This window comes from Rissa tridactyla, chromosome 2, assembly GCF_028500815.1.
Source record: "Rissa tridactyla isolate bRisTri1 chromosome 2, bRisTri1.patW.cur.20221130, whole genome shotgun sequence".
Taxonomy (NCBI): Eukaryota; Metazoa; Chordata; class Aves; order Charadriiformes; family Laridae; genus Rissa; species Rissa tridactyla.
Genome location: NC_071467.1, coordinates 139,695,622 through 139,714,572, shown reverse-complemented (window position 1 = coordinate 139,714,572; position 18,951 = coordinate 139,695,622). Strand labels below are relative to the sequence as shown.

Sequence of the window (18,951 nt, the reverse complement as noted above, 5' to 3'; positions counted from 1 at the left end):
AGATATTCTTGGTATGATGGCCTTGGCTTTACTACTCAACAGTAGTTTCATCCTTTCCATGATTGTTTTGTGCCACCAGTAGACAGGTTGTTTGCTTGCGTCCTTTTATTTGACCTTTTACTTTATTTGCTGCTTACATCCAGCTTTAAATGTAGCTGATTTTATTTATCACAAGAGTCCGTCTATAGCATTTGTAGTATACTTTGAAGCAATTTATTTTTCTGATGCAAAAAACACTGACTTATTAAAAGTTGTGTCAAGTTTTACTTTCTGATTCTTTCTTTTTTTTTTTTTCTGTGAAAGGAAACTAGTTCTTGATTTCAACAGCTTGATTTTTGTTCTACACCATTGAGTCTCTTCAGTTTCAGGATATCACAGGACACATAGCACACGGTAACGTCCTTGAGTTTTACCGCTCCATGGCAAACAGAAATTAATTGTGCCCTCGGGTGTTTTTTTGAATTATCATCATATTAGTTCTTAGTATAATAAGAGCAGGATATTTTGGGGGGGCTGCTGTCAGGGTTTTTTTTCTAATTTGAAACTCACTAACAAGGCCAGATTTTTGGAAGAAAAATTAAATACTTTTAAACTGCACTTCTGGCACATCTTTCCATAGAATTAAATTTGCATCCTCTCTGCTGTAAACAAGTTCATTTTGCATTGCACATGCTGTCATCTGGTTACATAGAGGGTGGGGCAATTGTGCACGCAATTGTTTAAACATATCAAGAATTGTCCATACTGCCTGGGTAGAAACGAGGTTTTTGTTTGCAAAGAGATAAAAATGCAGGACTCTTTAGCAAGTGTTGCTTTCCATTTTAATCACATGCCCATCATTTTCAGTTTTAACAATACGTTCATATAGGCTCAAGGCTAAAAGTAGAAAGGCTATAAGTAAATATTTAGATACATCTTTCAGTGCTTTTCCCTTTTTTAATTTAACAGCATATATTAGAGTGAATTAATTTTATTTTTTTTAATTTAACACAGAGGCCCTGAGAAATGGAAGTGTACTGACTAGCCTAAAGGACATGAAGAATCCTGTTTTTAATGTAATTCTGAATGAAAGTCATACCTTTATAATTGAAAAGATTATACTGAAGTTAATCCAAATGTGCTTTAATGCTGGGGGGGGGTTGGACGACAAAGGCCTCTAATTACTTATAGCTGTGGTATTTACATTCCAAAAAGGTACTCTAATTAATGGAAATATTAATTTATGTCTCTAAATGCTGCATTAAGAGTGTTAATTTCAGGAACCACTTTTGTTTAAAACTAGAGCATATTTTATTCTTTCAAGAGAATAAGAGACCTCTGTCATTAAATGCTAAACACTTTCAACATTTTAATCCTAAAAATAGAATTTCATCATTGCTACATGTAGTAGTAACAAATTAATATAAATTTGGAGGGAAAAGGTATGTTCCCATGTGTGTGTACGTGTGATTGTAAGTTATTGCTATGGTGTTGCAGATAACATATGTTATACAGGAATCTAGTTAATGTGAATATCATACTGGGGAAAGCAGTAGAGCGTGGTAGTAACATATTCATGTTAACACATCATTTTGGATTCTTCTCAGTCATTTCTTCCTCCATACACGCGAACTTCCAGCTTTAAAAACTCCAAAAAGCAGTCGATTCTAGAAGAAATAAGGAATTGATTAATTTTCCTGAAACATTTAAAAAACCAACATGCTGCAGTTTAGTAGAATTTTCCTGTACTGAAAGATGAAATAAAGGATGTAATACAATTTCCTGGGGATGAGCAATATGGCTTCTGTAAAGGAAGTTATGCACTACAGATAAGCAAGCTCTCCGAAGTCCATGCCTCACTCACTGAGCATGTGGGCCTAAGGCAGTTAATACCGTCTGCCTGGATTTCCAAAACACAAGATCCCTCCCCAAAGGAAAGTTATACTGGTTTGAGAGGGACAGTCTACTAATTTATAATGGTGAAAAGAAGAAAACAAAGGAAAGGGAATAGATGGTCAGGGGAGAGAAGTCACTGGAAGATGTATGCTATGGTTTGTTCTACTCTATATAGTCATTAGAGATCTACAGAGAGGAGTAAAAAGTGATTTGACAAAGTTTGTGACAATACTGTTTGAAGAGTAAAGAAAAGGGGTGACTGTAAGAAATTGCAGAAGGACCTTGTGATATTGACTGTGTAGGCTGTGAGTGGCAAAGCAAAACTGAGTTTTGAAACATGTGAAATAATACACAAGGGGGAAAATGATCCTAAATTCACATATAATATAATGGGTTCTCAGCTTATCCTATAGATGAAGTCTTGGAATTATGTTCTACAACAATACCACCTCCAACCTCAGTAATGGCAAAAAAATCAAGTACAATGTTAGAAGCTATAAAGTAAGGAATAGAGAACAAAGTAGAAAACCTCACTGGGTATGAATCCATGACCACAAAGTGCACTGCTGGTCCCACCATCTCAAAAAGGTTCAGCGAAACATATCAAAGTTGATCAAAGGTACATGATATGATATGATATATGTTATGATATGATATGATATGTATGCATAGTACGGGAGACATTTAAATAGCCTCAATCTTTTTAGCCTGGAAAAGAGGTGACTGAACAATAGAGATAACTTACTTATTCATCAATCAATGCAGGTTTCTCGACATTCTTTTTCTGTTTCAAATCTATTGTTGGTACCATCACAACCTCCGTACCAGAACTGGCCACAAGAATTGCCACTCTTGTCATAATACCATTTCACCACGTAGTCCCGACAATCCCCTGGTTTCAAAGGTTCGAAGCACCTTGGATCTGAAAGTGTATCAGTAAAAGTTAACTTGGGATAAGTTACATCATCCTAAAAGTGCCTCCTTCAGAAAGAAGAGCACCTCTTTCTTTTCTTGTAGTGCCTGGGAGTCTGTATGCTTCTCTCAAATTTGTAGCTAAATTCCACTTCTATAACGAGTTACCTGAACAGGTCTAAACAAATACAGGCTCAGTTTGAGATGAGACTGCCTAAATCCTGATGTAAGAACCAAGCTGCTATTTAAATACCTAAGCACACAGTCGGTACACAAGAGTTGTTTGTCATCGAGGTTTGAGACTCTGGCTCTCGTTGTGTGCGATGTCTGCAGCCAGAAGAACGAAAGGTGGTAAAATCTAGTAATTGTATTGGGGGACACAGTGGGCTTGCTGGTTGGTTGGTTTTGGTGCAGACTTGCTACCCAGTGTCTGAGGACAGTATTTATTACTTACCTTTTTGGGTTGTTGCTACCTGTGTTTGCAACACAGTTAGGTGGTGATCTTCAGCAGCAGTTACATTGAACAAAGGACTGACAACCGGACTCTGAGGTCTGATTTCAGATATGTCATACAGCGGGGGAAGTCTTGATTCTCTGTGAGCAGAGGTGGTCGCAGTGTGATCCTGCGCAGATGGCAGCGGCTCAGTATACCTGGTCTGTGGTGGACTAAGCTGCAAAAGGAATCAAAATCTTGTAACTTAAAATTCTGTCTGGGCTCAGATGCTAAGAGAGAAAACTGAGAGAATTATGTAGGAATCTACTGCTAAATAACATAAAAAAATACCATTAACAGCAGGCGGGTTTGGACTCCTAGTGATTACTCAGTACGTGACCATCATTTTAAAAAATGCATTTTCTGACACTGAGAGCTGAATGAAAAGGCAAAGTAATGCCTTCCATTTAGTCAATAAGCTGAATTAATTCCATTGAAACAAAGTTTCGGTCACCACTTAGTCTGTAATATAAATAAAACAAAAAATGGAAGGACCTCTGGAGTAAATCAGTGCTTCTTAACATTTGGTACACTCACTGGGAATGATCTCACATCTTCAATTTGTCAAGAAATGGAAAATGGCAGGTGGGAGGAATAGGGTACTTGTTATTGGTAGAAAAACACATGTGTGTTATGCTCCTCCAAAGATCTATTTAGATGTGGAATCCTTTGAGTACAGCAAATTTTCCCATTTCTAGCTAACAGCCAGTTGCTAGTCATTAGCATTTGAGAGTTTACCTTGATAGAAGTGTTAAGAAGCCAATCCTGCTCTTCAAATGAAGACTATTATATAAAAATTTGCCTCTCTAGTGTTTTAGTATATTCAAGAAGATTCCCAAGGGCCTTAGTATGGTATAGCACAAATGACTGCATTAATCCCACTTGTTCATTACCTACTAAGAACAGGAAGGAATTTGATACTATTCAGTGTCTTCCCATTTACAGGCCACTACTGACACATTCAGTCCGTTTAAGAAAACTCTTCAGAGTCATTTGGACTCTGAAAATTGAAGTCTAGATGAAATGTAAATGTGCAGGCAATTCATCCAGTCCTTTGCATATTGTGTTTCTTCTCCAGGTCTACAAAAAGGCTGTGTTTATTTCTGATAGTAGTTCAACAGTTTTGAAGATTTAATTACAAACATGGCTAGCCAGAACCAAGTGTGTGAGCATCTAGTCACTTAGAACTAATCCCATCTGTGATCCTTATCACACACTTTATAAAATCAGCATCTATAAATCCAGGTTTACATTTATTTTTCTTAATGATACAGGACGTCAAAATTTACCCTCAGTGTCACACAGATCTGTCTGTCTCAGATCTGAAGGTATTACAAGCTCCAAACCTAAATCAATCACACCTGTTGAGGGAGTTCTTCAAAGAAATTAAACTGAATTTTGAAAGTGAACTATTTAATTATGGATGATATTACATAAACAATAATCCAAAGGATTAATATTGGCTAATCCATTGACTCCTCCACAGTAAATCAGTGATATTTATTTAGCTCCAATCTGTATTCAATTCACTTAATATCTAAATACCAGTATCGTGATTCACTATATCCATTCCAGGCAGCTACAGAGGTTTATACATCTCAGTATACATTTCAGTAGGTCATTCAACAGGTTATAGGGGCAAGCAGCACTCAGTTTTTATCGTCAGCTATTTTTAGCAATAAAAACACCCTACAGAGTTAGCACTGATATACTGCAAAGGTGACAAATATCCTACTCTGATACTAAGACAGTGGCTGAAAAATGCCAAAGACTTAATAAGGGAACTAAGGCGATACACACCTGCAGAAAATATTTATCTATTGCATTGAAACTCCTGTCTATCTGCAGCAGCACCGTGTTGGAGGGCAGAACCCCAGTGCAGGACAGGAGGAATTCAAAGCCGGAGAAGAAGAGTAACATGAATGAGGAGTCCGAGAAGTACAGCTCGATGTGGAAAGCAAAACATTACTGAAGGCTTAATAACACCTGGAAAGTGCGTGACCACAAGAAGCATTGTACTAACAATCAGCTTGCATGTAAATACATGCCTTATACACTACGTATGTGCCTCAATAAAGGTGTATGTTTAAGATTTCTAACTCGCTCCTAAGATTAATAAGAACTACAAAAAATATAAGGACTGTTGGCATTTATTGCAACTAAGAAACAGTATTACCCTCTTTCTTCCGTAAGCTTCTGTTCTCAACAAGTAAGTTCACTCTAACTTTAAAAATTTTGTTCAAATATTTTGGTCTAGTCCAACAACACATTATTTGCATATTAGAAGACTGGTGAATGGTGAAATAAAGAGTATTTGAATTCAAATAAAGACATACATCTTTCATAAATATTTGATAACTGTTACTTCTTTACTTACTGGGTACCTGATTCCTTCTGTAGGGACCACATAAAACTCTGAAGTAGTCATTAACTGGCTATTAGTATCTTCATTAGCAATTTCAGATTCTGGACTTGGCGATGGAGATAAAACATTGTATTTTCTGGTGTAGATTTCAGACACGTTCTCACAGATTTTTGTGATCAGTTTATTTTCAAGAGCTGAAAGATTAACAAAATGATGACATTTATTAAGGGTAATCAAGAATAGCCAGAATGATTTACCACAAGCTTTTAGTGCATTGTTAACCCTAAATCTTTAATGACAGTGACTTGTGAAAGACCATCTTCTAAAGTTATGTCAAAATGCAAATGAGAAGTAATAAAGTAATGCGCTCTCTGAATTATTTGATTTTAAGGCCCTTTTGCTCTTTTAAGAAGAAACAGATAAAAATACCAAGTCCCTTTTTTATGCAGAAATCATAGCTCAACAGTGAAGGAAAAAAAACAGAGTGAAGGAAATAAAGTGTTTATAAGTGTAATCTCCTGATTCCAGCTGTGGCCACAGGATTTTTTCAAGCCACAGTTTGAAATACACAATGTACTATCAGTCTCCATTCCTTTGTGTGTTGCTCCACCACTTTTCCCCTAGAATCAGGATGAAAGCGTAGTTTTCCCTATGGCTTGTAAGAGATGGTGGAGGAACTCCAAGACTGGTAAGAGCCATGCGAAACAGAGAGAGAGAGACAGAGATGTTGCGTCAAGGTGGAAGGAAATCTGCACCTCTCTGGGATGAAACTATGGCCAAGCACAAAAGGACTGTGAGGGAAGGCTGACGCAAGCTCTCACAAAAGAGAAGGCCTCAGCTCAGAAAACTGATGTTCATTGTGTTTTACTGTTTCTCCGAGAGGTGAAAATTTGGCAAGGTTTACTTTGGCCAAAAAAGAAGAGAAAGAGAGGAAGGAGCTGCATCCAAAAGAGAAACATAAGCTGCCATTCAGCAGGCTGCCTTGCCTCACTATGGGAAAGGCCAAACTCTCTCATACGCTTATTTCAAGTTTCCTCTTACTAAAATAGTTTATTTTACCTGAAAGTGTCATGAAATCATCTATCTGGTAAATGTGTTCTTCATCAGGGTCTGTGGCAATAAGCTGCATTTCTTTCAGAAAATCATCATAATGAAGATCAGTCCTTTGAACAATCCCAATGACAAATATCTCAATATTCATAGCATGGGCCTTTCTTACTACAGTATCCAGTCGTACTTCATCACGAGCGTCCGCTTGTCCATCTGTTATTACAACAGCCACTTTTCTTACTGCCGGCCGTGCTGCCTGGAATAATTTAATGGCTTCTTGGATAGCAGAAGCTGTGTACGTGCCTTCTCCTAAGTAGGGCATTTTATCAACATCTGATTTCAGGTGTTCTTTGTTTTTGTTCTGCTCCAGAGAAGACACCAACCTCACTTTATGGCTGAAGTTGATGATGCCAATGCGAGCTGTAGCGTGGTTGGCCGACACCTTGTCAATGACTGTTTTCATAAAAGTTTTGGTAATATCGAAGTTATCTGGTCCAACACTTTCTGAACTGTCAATGACAAAGACTAGTTCCAGTGGTGTTACTCTACACTTGATGCCACAACCTAGAAGAATAACAATTTCAGTCATTTTATGAGAAACCACCTTCATAAAAACAAATTGAACTCATATATCAGATTCACAGTCAGTTAAAGCTCCATTAATGAATTAATTTATAGTTACTGATACTGACAACTAGGAATGGAGCTGGACCAAATTACTTCCATTATAGCTCTGGCAAAACAGTGAGTGTCGTCTTCATATCAATGCTATCCTTACACACAAACATGCAGAGGACAAAGCCATTGAGACAACATAAATTCAGTGTGTTTTATTAGAACTACTTTTTTTCCATACTGGAATGCTTACCACATATTTCATTGATAAGTCTGATCACTTCTTCTCTCTGAAAAAGAGTATTAGTTGATTTGCTGTGTGTTCTGGTTTTAAGAATGCTGAAATCTATATTTTTATTTATTTATTTACATACAAAAATGCAGGCAATGCAATGCTCCATAAGCAACTTTGCATAACATCACATAACCTTTAAATGTTTTCCCAAAATAAACTCCTGTCTTTTAAATTAATTCGTGTACATACTTACCGAAAGACCAGGTTCACCTTTTCTTCCCCAAATTCCCTGAAAATGCATAGAGTGGGATAATTAACAAAGGTCAAATTTTTCTAATTTCTATTGTGTAAAATTAAGTACTATGAAAATGTGTTTTACCTTTGGTCCTGGAGGTCCTGGGTCTCCAATCTCTCCTTTGGCACCTTTGCTCCCTGGATCACCTTTATCTCCATAGTCTCCCTTATTTAAAACAATCATATTAAACACAATCAGTAACTGCATTTCTGTTGATAGTCAGAGCTGGTATTGTGGTTCAATGAGCTTTTAAGATAAATTTTCTGGTGGTTTATTTTTGTGCGGCTGCTTTATTGTATATGTATTACGAAGCGAACAGCTGAAAGTAAGCTCTCAGAGAAAGATGGGCAGTAAAAACATCTTATAGAAATGTCTATGAAAAAATACCTTAATTCAGGAGTGAAGGGTAATGACATCTTTATGCAAATGTTGAAACTATATAATTTTTTACTCTTCTTTGATTTTCTTGAACTCTAAACCAATGTTTATATTGGACCTGTGTTAATTCAGACCTATAGAAAGACGTAGCTGCCTCAGATCAGCCAGTGTATTGAAATTCACACCAGCTTTGTATAGAACCCACACAAAAAACTGGGAGCTTGCAGAGAACAGAGAAAAGGCATGCTTGGACTGTTACATCCATTGGAAAATACATAGGTTCACATTTAGAAGCAATTTTGCATTTTTTTTCCTCAACTGACTTTTGATTTCCAAAACAAAGAGTTCAACATTATGGTATTTCGAGAGACAGTTTTCACATAATGCAGGTTATGAAACACACTATCAAAAGATTCAGGTTGTAAATTAGACATTTCTTCAAGGAGGAGATTGTGCAGGACAATTTTTTACTTCTCTGGAAGCTTCTGACCACCTTACATTTCACTTGAAACCTTAAACCATAGAAATTTACCTAGATTACTGTCCATTTTGATATTACTCCTCATTATTATCCAGCCAATGGAACCACACAGATACCTCCTGTGTTACAGCATTCACTGTGGCGATTGCTATAAATTTTAAGGAACCCTTTTGACTCTCAGTCTGATTCTGATGTTATTCAAACCTGAGAATTGTACATAGCTCCTCCATAGCATTAAGAAAACCAGTCTCCACTAAGTAAACTCTTGAAAGACAGTTTCTATTCTATTTCACAGAATCATAATATCCAGCAGAGGATATTACTTTCCATTACCTGCCCATGAATTGAATCTAACCTCATCAAAGTTAATGTCAGCATAAGGGAGAGCAAATACGATCTACTGACTGCGGTGGTACTGCTACTCTCTTACACGTAAGTATACTAAAAACTGATCTCTTTGGTACTTGGCATTTATATGAAATTCCTAAGGAACTAAACCATTCCTTTTCATGTGTGACAAGTCTGCTATTTTAATAGCAAACAGAAAAATTGTGAGTATGTGGAGAGATTTACAGTGGGTCACAAAGATTAATCAAGATACAAGATGAATATGACGAACAGTGAAAATACTGCAATTATTATCATAGTACGAGCATCCAGCATCTGAGAGAAAACAGAATTAGGAGGCAGAAATTTGAATCTGTGTGAAAGAGCTTCATAATCGCTGTTGCATAAAAGCTCCAAGCTGTAGTAGCCTGAATAACACCGAAGTCTGAGAAAGTGCTGTATAATTTGAGCTGATGTAAACTGTAGTACCATGAAAATCATTTGTGCAGGGAAAAAATGGCTGGGGCTCTGAATGGGCGTTGTCTGCCTCAGGTGACTAGAGGGGATTGAGCTCGTATTTGGGTCAGAGCCTAATCATCTTAGTTGGGTCAGAGGCGAATCATAGAATGGTTGGAGTTGGAAACAACCTTAAAGATTATGTAGTTCCAACTCCCCTGCCATGGGCCGGGACACCTTCCACTAGACCAGGTTGCTCAAATCACCATCCAGCCTGGCCTTGAACACTTCAAGCAGCCTTGCGCTAACTAAAGGGGACCTACAGGGAAGATGGGGAGGGACTCCATATCAGGGAGTGTAGCGATAGGACAAGGGGTAACGGTTTTAAACTGAAAGAGGGGAGATTTACATTAGATACTAGAAAGACATTCTTTACTCTGAGGGTGGTGAGACACCGGAACAGGTTGCCCAGAGAAGCTGTGGATGCCCCATCCCTGGGAGTGTTCAAGGCCAGGCTGGATGGGGCTTTGAGCAGCCTGGTCTAGTGGGAGGCGTCCCTGCCCACGGCAGGGGGGTTGGAACTCTGCTCTCCAATGAAGGCTGCCATGTTTTTTTTTCTCAGGCTTTCCAGACAGAGCCTTCACAATAAAATCAGTATTTCAGCTGCATTGTAATTATTGCAGAGGGTCTGCCCACTGAACCAGGCATCTGCTGTGAATTAAAGGTGACATACTGCATCATGCATTTACATCAACGCTCATTCTTCTTCGGCACACTGTTCTGACTTGTGCGTGCACATAGTTGATCTGCACATCCACATTGTCCATGAGTCTTGGTTTCCTTGGCCTAGGATGCTCCCACCAGATGCTACACATCTGAAAATCACTAATAAATAGCCAAAGTATTTAAATTCTCTTTGCGCAAAATTTGTTAGATGGGAATAGGTATGTGTAGGAAATTCTTACAATTTTGTATCAACCAGGGAGTTGTTCAGTAAGGGAAGATTCAAGCTTGGGCTTCAATCATAAAAAAAAAAAAAAAGAGTCAAATAAAACAAAGCCCTTAAAAGGCATTAGTCAAAAGCAAAACTTTTTTTATCAGAGCCTAACAAATAAAAGGATGTTTTGTAATACCTGAAAAATATCTAAGATAACCGAATACATAATTTTACCAATATTATTCTCCTGCTAACAGCTATGAACTCATTCTAGATCCCACTTCAGGGCCTGGTCCTTAATGACAATTAGGATTTTCGTAGACTCCAAAGCTGACAACAAGTAGTACGCATTAACCTTGCTAGCTATACAAGGCAATGTCTTTGCCTTCTATTTATCTTCAAAGACCTGTGACACCAAATAACCAATAAAGAAAGAAAAAATTACCTTTTATTTCCTTACACAAACCTAGGATTTACCTTTGGTCCAGGAAGGCCAATTCCTAATGATCCCTTTGGTCCAGGAAAACCTTGATTTCCTTTTTCTCCCTGAACAGAATACGGAAAGTAATTTTAACTGAAAATTAAAGCAAAATCTATGTTGTATCTATTCACTTTATAACATTCTGCATCATAGAGAAAGCCAGATATTTGTATTATGCAATGAAGTACATAATTTTCAAGACAGAAGCGGTCTGAAGCTGGAGAAATAAGCAATTGGGTGTGACTCAGAACACACATGAAGCCTTTATAAAGTATATAATGAAGAATTTATTCCTGATGAATTAAATGAAATATTGTCATTTCACTGAGAGAGATGAAAGACAAAAGTAACCTCATGGAGGCTCAGACAGTTATTAATCCGGTCTACAAACAGCACAATGAGGTCCAACACAAAGGTTCTCTAGAAATACACACCCAGAATCTCTGCGGGGTCGACTTGTTTATTCTGACCTTAAGTAAATAAAAAGACATCTCTGTTTTTCACCGTGCGGAGAGCAGAACATCTTTCTGCTGATACTTCAAAAGACGCTATCAGTCCACCTATAAAGTTCAAATTTGTTTATAATGATTGTTGTACATGCCCTGCTGCATGCACGCAGACTTGAAAAGCATGTTCATGCTAGCAGCGTGGGCATACAATGTGTTATAAAACACAGCTGTTATAAAATATGTACAGAAAATACTTCACCACATCTGGCTGCCAGAAACTTTCCTGCTTTTTTTAATAGGGTAATACACATAATTTTTTCAGATCAACTGCCGTATATGTTGTAAACACAGCTAGAGGTGATTATATTCCCTGGTACATAAATGCTCCATCATAATTCACATCACATACGTAATTCACATAACAGCAATGCCTGGTGCAGATACCAAACCAGCTCCAGAGAATGTCAGTGAGATTAGAAGCAGTCACCACCTGCCCCAAACCTAGCCTATGAGATGTAAGTACAAGGTTAGTTAGTTTTATTTTTCAGTCAAGAGCTCTCAGACTGCCTCACTAAAGGGTCTTTTATTAATACTTGTATAGCTGCTCACCAATGGGCCTAGAGGGGTTATTTTGCTCATAAGGGGCAGCAAAATACAAAAATGTATCCAAATTTATCAAGACTCCAGCCTTCACCAAAGGCTCACTAATGCAGAAGGACCAACCACTGCGCATTCCTGTGGTGCTGGATTCCCGCAGGTGGAGAAGCAGCTGCATGGTGCACAGCCAAGTCAAGCTTCTCTTCCTGCTACTCAGGTCTCCTGACTCCCATGAGTTGGGACTTCTCAACCGGAGTTAGACAATGAGATGAAGCTCCTACAAGAGGCATTATACTATGAGTCATGGTCCATGGATGGCTTTCACTGTCCAAATTCCAGATTTGACTGCAATGCTGTTGAGATGGGAGCTTCTGCTTGCACGTGGGTGCATTGTGGTCTCGCTCCGTGCTAGGCAAAGGCACCTACTGCACTCCGCCACTCACATCTCCACCAGAGCTCTGCCTTCACAGCCTGCAGGAGCCTCTCGGTCCACTAGCCCCAAATCAGGGAGCTAAAATGCTCTGCTTGACATCGGGGCTACCTATCACTGACCTGCTAACCAGAAACCTCTTGCCTCTGTAAGCAGAATTTTCCCCCTTCCCCTCTGCCCAATTTCTTACAGCAGCAAAAATTCAGACACTGATATGTAGAATCTGGAGGCTGGAAAAGAAACTGATGCACCAAATTACACAGCTGACTCACTAGGAAAAAAAGAAAAAAAAAAAAGGAGTTTCCTGCAAATAGGAAATATTCTTAAGGCAATGGGATGTGCAAGGCAATTTATTTTGCGCTGTTGTTGGAACACACAGTTACTATTTAATCAAATTTACTTTAAGTCACTTTTTAGCAGGATTGTGCTTCCTGGGTCTTTCATGTAGGTTATTAACACTTTTAAACATAGTGAAACAGTGTGCCAGCTTGTTTCAATGCTTGCTGTCTAGCACTGGGACTGACTGTCCTTCCTGACTGGGGCCACCACAGAGCTTTCTGATAAACCTTTGCAGCTCTGCAGAGCACATACATATGAACCAGAGTAAGGATATGCTGTGTATTCCAGTGGTCCTTCACTAATAATAAATGTCAGATCCAACAAAACTATAGATTTATTGCTGCCACTTGTTAACAGCCCGTTTGACATTGTTAGGATGGTGTTCGGGTAATGAAAACTGAATGAGACCTACTGTTCTAAAAAAATTCATACCTGTACAGCTGACATTTCTCACAGGCACACATGTGAGTTTTATCCTTTAAAATGTCAACCGCAGAACTGCTTCCCCTACTTGTGCAATCACTCAACCTTAAAGGGATTTATTACAGATACCATAACCGAACGCTTAGTAAAAACCAAGAAGTATGCTGTATTAATTTAAAAATATTTATTGCTTCCCAGTTCAATCCACGTACATGATTAAATTCAAATTTGACCATCAGTCTTATCATAAAAAACAAAGTGGTATGCATGTAAAAATGCAGACCCTTGCATCCCTGACCCTAATATCCTGCTAGATTCCTGATCAATAAGTAGACCTCCATGTAAAAATGTCATTCTATGAACTGAGGGCAGATCTGAGAATGTCTAGACTGTGGTTTTGAAAGGAAACCATGCATGAAAAAAGAAGACCTATGAATGTAGCTATCAACATAAAGTTACTCGAAAACCATCTCATTTTTGACATTCTGTTCTTACCATATGCAGACTGAGCTCTACGTGTGTGCGTGTATATATATATATACACATGTATAAAAAATACTTGGAGTGATATTGATAGTTCAAGTCCAGCAGTACAGTAGCTTTAAGCTGATGAAGAGTGGTCAAAAAGAATGAAGTTGGACATGGCTGGGAAGAGGGAGAAGGAGAAAGAGACAGATAGACGCTGAACAAGCATGAGCACGTGGAGGAAACCAGTACTACAGGAGCAAGACAGTTGCCAAAGTTGTTTGGAAAGAAGTTGTTCCTAAAAATTATATAAAAATAATAATAATTTAAAAAAGCGATTGTTAAGGGAAGACAATTTAAATGACAAGACTATACCTACACAACTCATGGAACGCTATAGAAACAACACCAGCTGAGTTTGATCCACCACATCATTACAGTTTTATTTTAAAACCCAAAGACAAAGACCTTCCATAGCCAGAGCACATGTTACTTTCCTACATCCCTAAATTCCACATCCTTACATTACAAACACACCTTTGTCTGACAGCACGTGTCAGTGGATCGTGTTCGTCCACTGGAAAACTTTCACGATGAAACTGAGTTCTCTACAATTCTAAAATATGCTTTAGACATTTACTCATAGCAGTGCCAACATAACATCCAAAACTGTGTGTGTATCTATCTGTATAGGGACAGATAGATAGAAAGACAGACAGATGTACACTCTGAATATATTTTGACTAACCTTTATCTTTCTTCAGGAACAGAAAAAATATGATATAATCTATATATTTTTTCATGTATCATCAGATGCATTTGATTGCTGAAACATTTCTGTTCAGAATGGCAATTGTGCATTTATAGATAATCTCACATACCCATAGAATTATCAAAGATATATCCTAAGTATTAGATTCTGGAAACACATCAGAAATGTCTATTAAAGCTAGGCAGGAAATAGTTTTCCTATACCATAAAGCCACCCAGAGATGGCAGAAATTTTTCTATTTTCCACAAGAATAGAGCAAAGAGTCTTCAGAGATTGAGAAAACAAAGGAAGAAAAGAATAAGAAGCTCCTTATGCCCTCACATTAAAATACATAATAGCTTTGTGGTTACTGATAACAGTTAACATGGAAGAAAACTCCAAACAGATCAGAACCAGAGGTCTAGACAGTCATGACTCCAACCATGTAGAGATCTCTGTCTAGGGAAGTCCTGAGATAAATCAGAATCTGTTAAAGACAGTTGCACAATAGGGACAAAAGAAAGAACAGAGGAAAGTATGTTTTTATGCTATGAAACACCTCACAGTGTTACATCGCTGCAGTATAAAAAGGGTAATGATTGAACAGGAATATAAAAATAGAAGACATTGAAACTGGAATCAGAGCAAGTACTGAACAAAACAAATGCAGAAGGAATCGCCGCTTTTCTGGTATAGCTTGTATGAAGCAATTCCACACTGAACCAAAGAAAGATTCTCCTCTGAAATATCTTGCCAACAAGGTACATTTTAATGATTTTGTTTGTTTGTTTCAGCATGTCACTATTTTCCAACAAAAACCTATTTTGTCAACTAATTCCCTGGTGGATTTAGTGTCTACAGCCAACCGCAGTATAGAGAGGCATCTTTCCTAACCCAGCTAAAACAGTGTCCCTCTTACGGAATCACTGCTGGTTTGATAACCTAGAGTTGAAGAGCTGAGCACAATCCTCCTGATCCAGGGAAATATTCAATGATATGATCACCTTTAACCACACTGATTTAAGAGAAATAGGAGAAACTTGGGTTTTTCTCCACTAGAGCCTCCAGTTTGAACAATTTTCTTCCAGACATTTGTGACAAGGCAATTTACTAACTTTGCATGTTCAGAATGTTACCATGTTTGTGTTTCTCCTTGTAAGGAGAGAAGTTGAAGTTATGGCTAGAACTGGGTGAGTAAAAACCTGATTAAGAGTATGTGGGAGACATTCCTTTTATATTCCTATAGGTGTTGTTTGACATGGTAGATCTCTGTTACTGTCTTTTACAAGGGCATCCAGAGAAAACCCTGGATGTTTTCTTTGGAGCATGCTTTAAGTCTAATTAAATCAGTAAGACGTGGCATAAATGAGACTGTTTTTCCAGGTTAAATATATTTATAATGACAGGAATAATAGGAGAGCAATCGAGTGCCAACAATACTGAAAACTCTACAGTTAAATATTGCATACGTTATGAACAGGAAACTTAAATATACAATGAATACTTGCAAGAGTTCACTGACTCAGAGGCAGAAAGAAAAACAGACAGTCAATCTCCTTAAAAGACAGTTTTGAGAAGAAACTGAACAGGGATCACATTAAACTGGATTACCTTGCTTCCTTGTATGCTGTCGCCAGGGGGTCCAGGTGGACCAGGCAAGCCTTTCTGTCCCATAATACCCTATAACAGGCAAAAAAAGAAGAATTAGGAGGTAAACTATACCTGGTAACACTAAGGAAGTAATCTCAAAATCACTGCAAGCAACAAGTAAAACCCTGTCAAAGACCCTAGATTCTGATTCTTCTTTGGTTTATGGTTTCTCACTGTGGGCCTTAGTAATTATTCTTGGCAAATTCCCAGGAAAGCAAAGGAACAATTGAGCTGAAAATAACTAAATAAAATTTGCCTGTGAAACAGCTTGATATTTTCCCCAGTTTTTCCCACGTAGAAACCAACAGAAACCATCTTTATACAACAGCTTCGTGCAATCACTCCACACAAGGGCAACCAACAGCAGAGGCACAAAGGCCTAGAGCAATAAAACCCAGCGGGAGTAAATCTGCCAGGCACGTTAGCTAGTTCTTGTGCACCATGTATACATGCCAAGGCCCTGTGGTGCCAAAGTCTCTGGGAGCACCAGTCATGCAGAAAATCGTAAGTGGGAGGGAAGGAGAGAAAAGCCAAAGCAGCACCTGCTCACTTGTGTTAATACAGTCAAAGCCAGGTAAAGCCCTTTTGCTTTGGAGGCAGGTTAATCTAACATTTTGAAGTGACAAAGTGAAGAATATCCCTTTGATTACATCAAAATTAAAGGTTTCGTTTTCCTTTTTTTTTTCTTTCTTTATTTTCAGTTGAAAAAAGCATTTGAAATTTGACCGAACTTCAAAAAAGTTTCTGTAGAGTTCAGGTTGGATTTTTGATTACTGCCTTATAATAAATAATCACCGTGCTCCAATACAATAAATGGAATTCATTCAGTGGTATGTAAATTACCTACATTTTGCACATGTTGAATATTTAGGCAGAAGTATATCAAAACTCGATCATCTTTAAATGGAAATATATAGCTCTAAATGTTTAACTTCTATGTATTAGTGATGTTTGAAAAGTCACCATTCTTATCTGTGTAGACAAAAACTTTGCCTCAAACTTTGACAGAATGTCTTGTAAAAATACACATTTTAATCTACTACTTTAACCTATATATTTATAAGCAGGGATTCACGCAAAATGTTGTGCTAAATAGCTTATCTCAAGAACTAGATGCTACAAGCAGATCCTCACCCTTGAAAACAAAATATTGTTTCCCCACAGGGAACACATTTTTCATTCTCAAAGGCTTTGAGGAAGCAGCAGTGTGTGTCACATATTTGTAGGATTTTGACACTCAATCGAAACTTACTTTTTTTAAACAGACTGTGTCTGTATGATTTACCAAGAAACTGAAATTCCTACAGCTTTCAGAAAGCAAGGCAAAGTCAGACACACAACCTGAGAAAATATTGATGCTCTGTTCCTCATTGCATTTCTGCAAGAGGCTGGTCACAGCAATGTTTCTCCATTCAGATACTAGTTTATTCAAAATAGCTGTGGAGACTTCTGTTAATCTCCCCTAAGGAAATCACAGAAAAAGTTACAAAGGTGTATCTATTTTTAACTTAACTTAGAGTGGAGAAATATACACCATGTTTCTCCTCATTGCCTTTGTAAAAATAATTGATGGATACATCTATAATAAAGAAATCCAGACGTGCACTGAATTTATTTTCTTACCGTATGTTTTTTTATTATAAATCACTTTAGTGGAGGGAGGAAAAAATTGCCCAGATGTTGCATGCTGGCTGCTCATAGAATTAACTTTTTGTTTTCATGTTTCTTTCCTAATTGATTTACTAATGAAATTGACTGGATTCAATTTCATTGAGCAAAAATTGCAAACAAAATTCACATTTAACATATTTTCCACCACAGAAGAATCTCTTGGAAACAGAACAGATACAAACAGAAGAAATGCATTGTTTAACTGATTATCAGCCTGATAGTTCTATTCAATTTCCAGCTGTAATCTCATACAGTTTAGATGCAAATGCAATTTTCATCCAGTTAGTATTCCTTCCTAATCCGGCTGGTAGAAGTGTATGGTCAGTGCCCAAGGTTTTACGCTTGATTTCTCCTGCAGTTGCACCAATGTAAATCCATAACTGATGGATATTTCGGTATCTGCGAGATCAGAGTCTGGCAGCCAGCACCACAAAAGAGCACAAAAGCTTCAATACGGCATCATACCAACCCTGGGACCAATCGTCCCGCTTCCCCGTGGCCCCGGCGGACCAGGATAGCCTCTCATTCCACGGTCTCCCTGAAAATAGTCCAAGAAATGTCAGTCATTTATCACTGTTATATCTTTCATACACTTATGAAGCAGTCAGTCAAACTACTGAGTTTAAAAAACAAAACAAACAAATGTTATATACATAAACAGTTGCTTTATAGATAGGTATCAAAAAGAGACCAAAATGCAGGCATCCACATTATTTAAGCTCTAGGTGAAGAACGTTATTCCCCAAGAAATGGTCCATGTGATCAAAATCACCAACAGAGTTAGGACTCTAATTTGCAAACTTATCAGCTACAGAAGAAAAAGAAAAGCAAACTGATTTGGAAATAACACCGTTTTTCCATCACCATGTTCTGCAGGGGCTTGCCAGGATGGACAGGGGGCTTACTAGTGGGACACAACAGCGATCATGCCCTTTACTGACGCTGTGCTTGTTGTGAAACTAGAGGCGTTTAATTTCCAGAACTGTCAAACGAAATGTGTTTATGAAAACTAAATGAATTTTAATAGGATTGATACAGAAGAAACAAAAAGAACAGCCCTTCCTTTGTTTTCTTAAAAAGCCTAATGCATATACGTTTAGCTTGATTTCTTAAGGAAATGAGGCTGAAGTGATACTCTGCCTGTGTTTCTGCTTGTCTGTGTTAGTCCTCTTTTTTCTCCCAGTATATTTTGACCTCATCAGTTCATTTCAGCCAAATTACTGGAAATGAAGAGGCCTTGAGCATATTCACTCTCGACAGTTTTGGCGATAATTGG

At 37.9% G+C, this 18,951-nt stretch overlaps 1 protein-coding gene across 1 annotated transcript in view; it reads right to left on the bottom strand.

Annotated features, from left to right (window-relative positions):
• Positions 1–277: 277 nt before the first annotated feature.
• COL28A1 (collagen type XXVIII alpha 1 chain) overlaps positions 278–18,951 on the bottom strand; it is a 70,828-nt gene continuing 52,154 nt past the window's right edge. The window contains exons 27-37 of the mRNA XM_054192968.1: positions 18,145–18,213; positions 15,966–16,034; positions 10,897–10,965; positions 7,925–8,005; positions 7,799–7,834; positions 7,564–7,600; positions 6,705–7,259; positions 5,658–5,839; positions 3,242–3,458; positions 2,621–2,797; positions 278–1,646 (exon numbers count right to left, since the gene is read on the bottom strand). Of these exons, the coding sequence (XP_054048943.1) occupies positions 2,628–2,797; positions 3,242–3,458; positions 5,658–5,839; positions 6,705–7,259; positions 7,564–7,600; positions 7,799–7,834; positions 7,925–8,005; positions 10,897–10,965; positions 15,966–16,034; positions 18,145–18,213 (1,485 nt within the window). The 3' untranslated portion in view covers positions 278–1,646; positions 2,621–2,627. The remainder of the gene's footprint in view (positions 1,647–2,620; positions 2,798–3,241; positions 3,459–5,657; positions 5,840–6,704; positions 7,260–7,563; positions 7,601–7,798; positions 7,835–7,924; positions 8,006–10,896; positions 10,966–15,965; positions 16,035–18,144; positions 18,214–18,951) is intronic.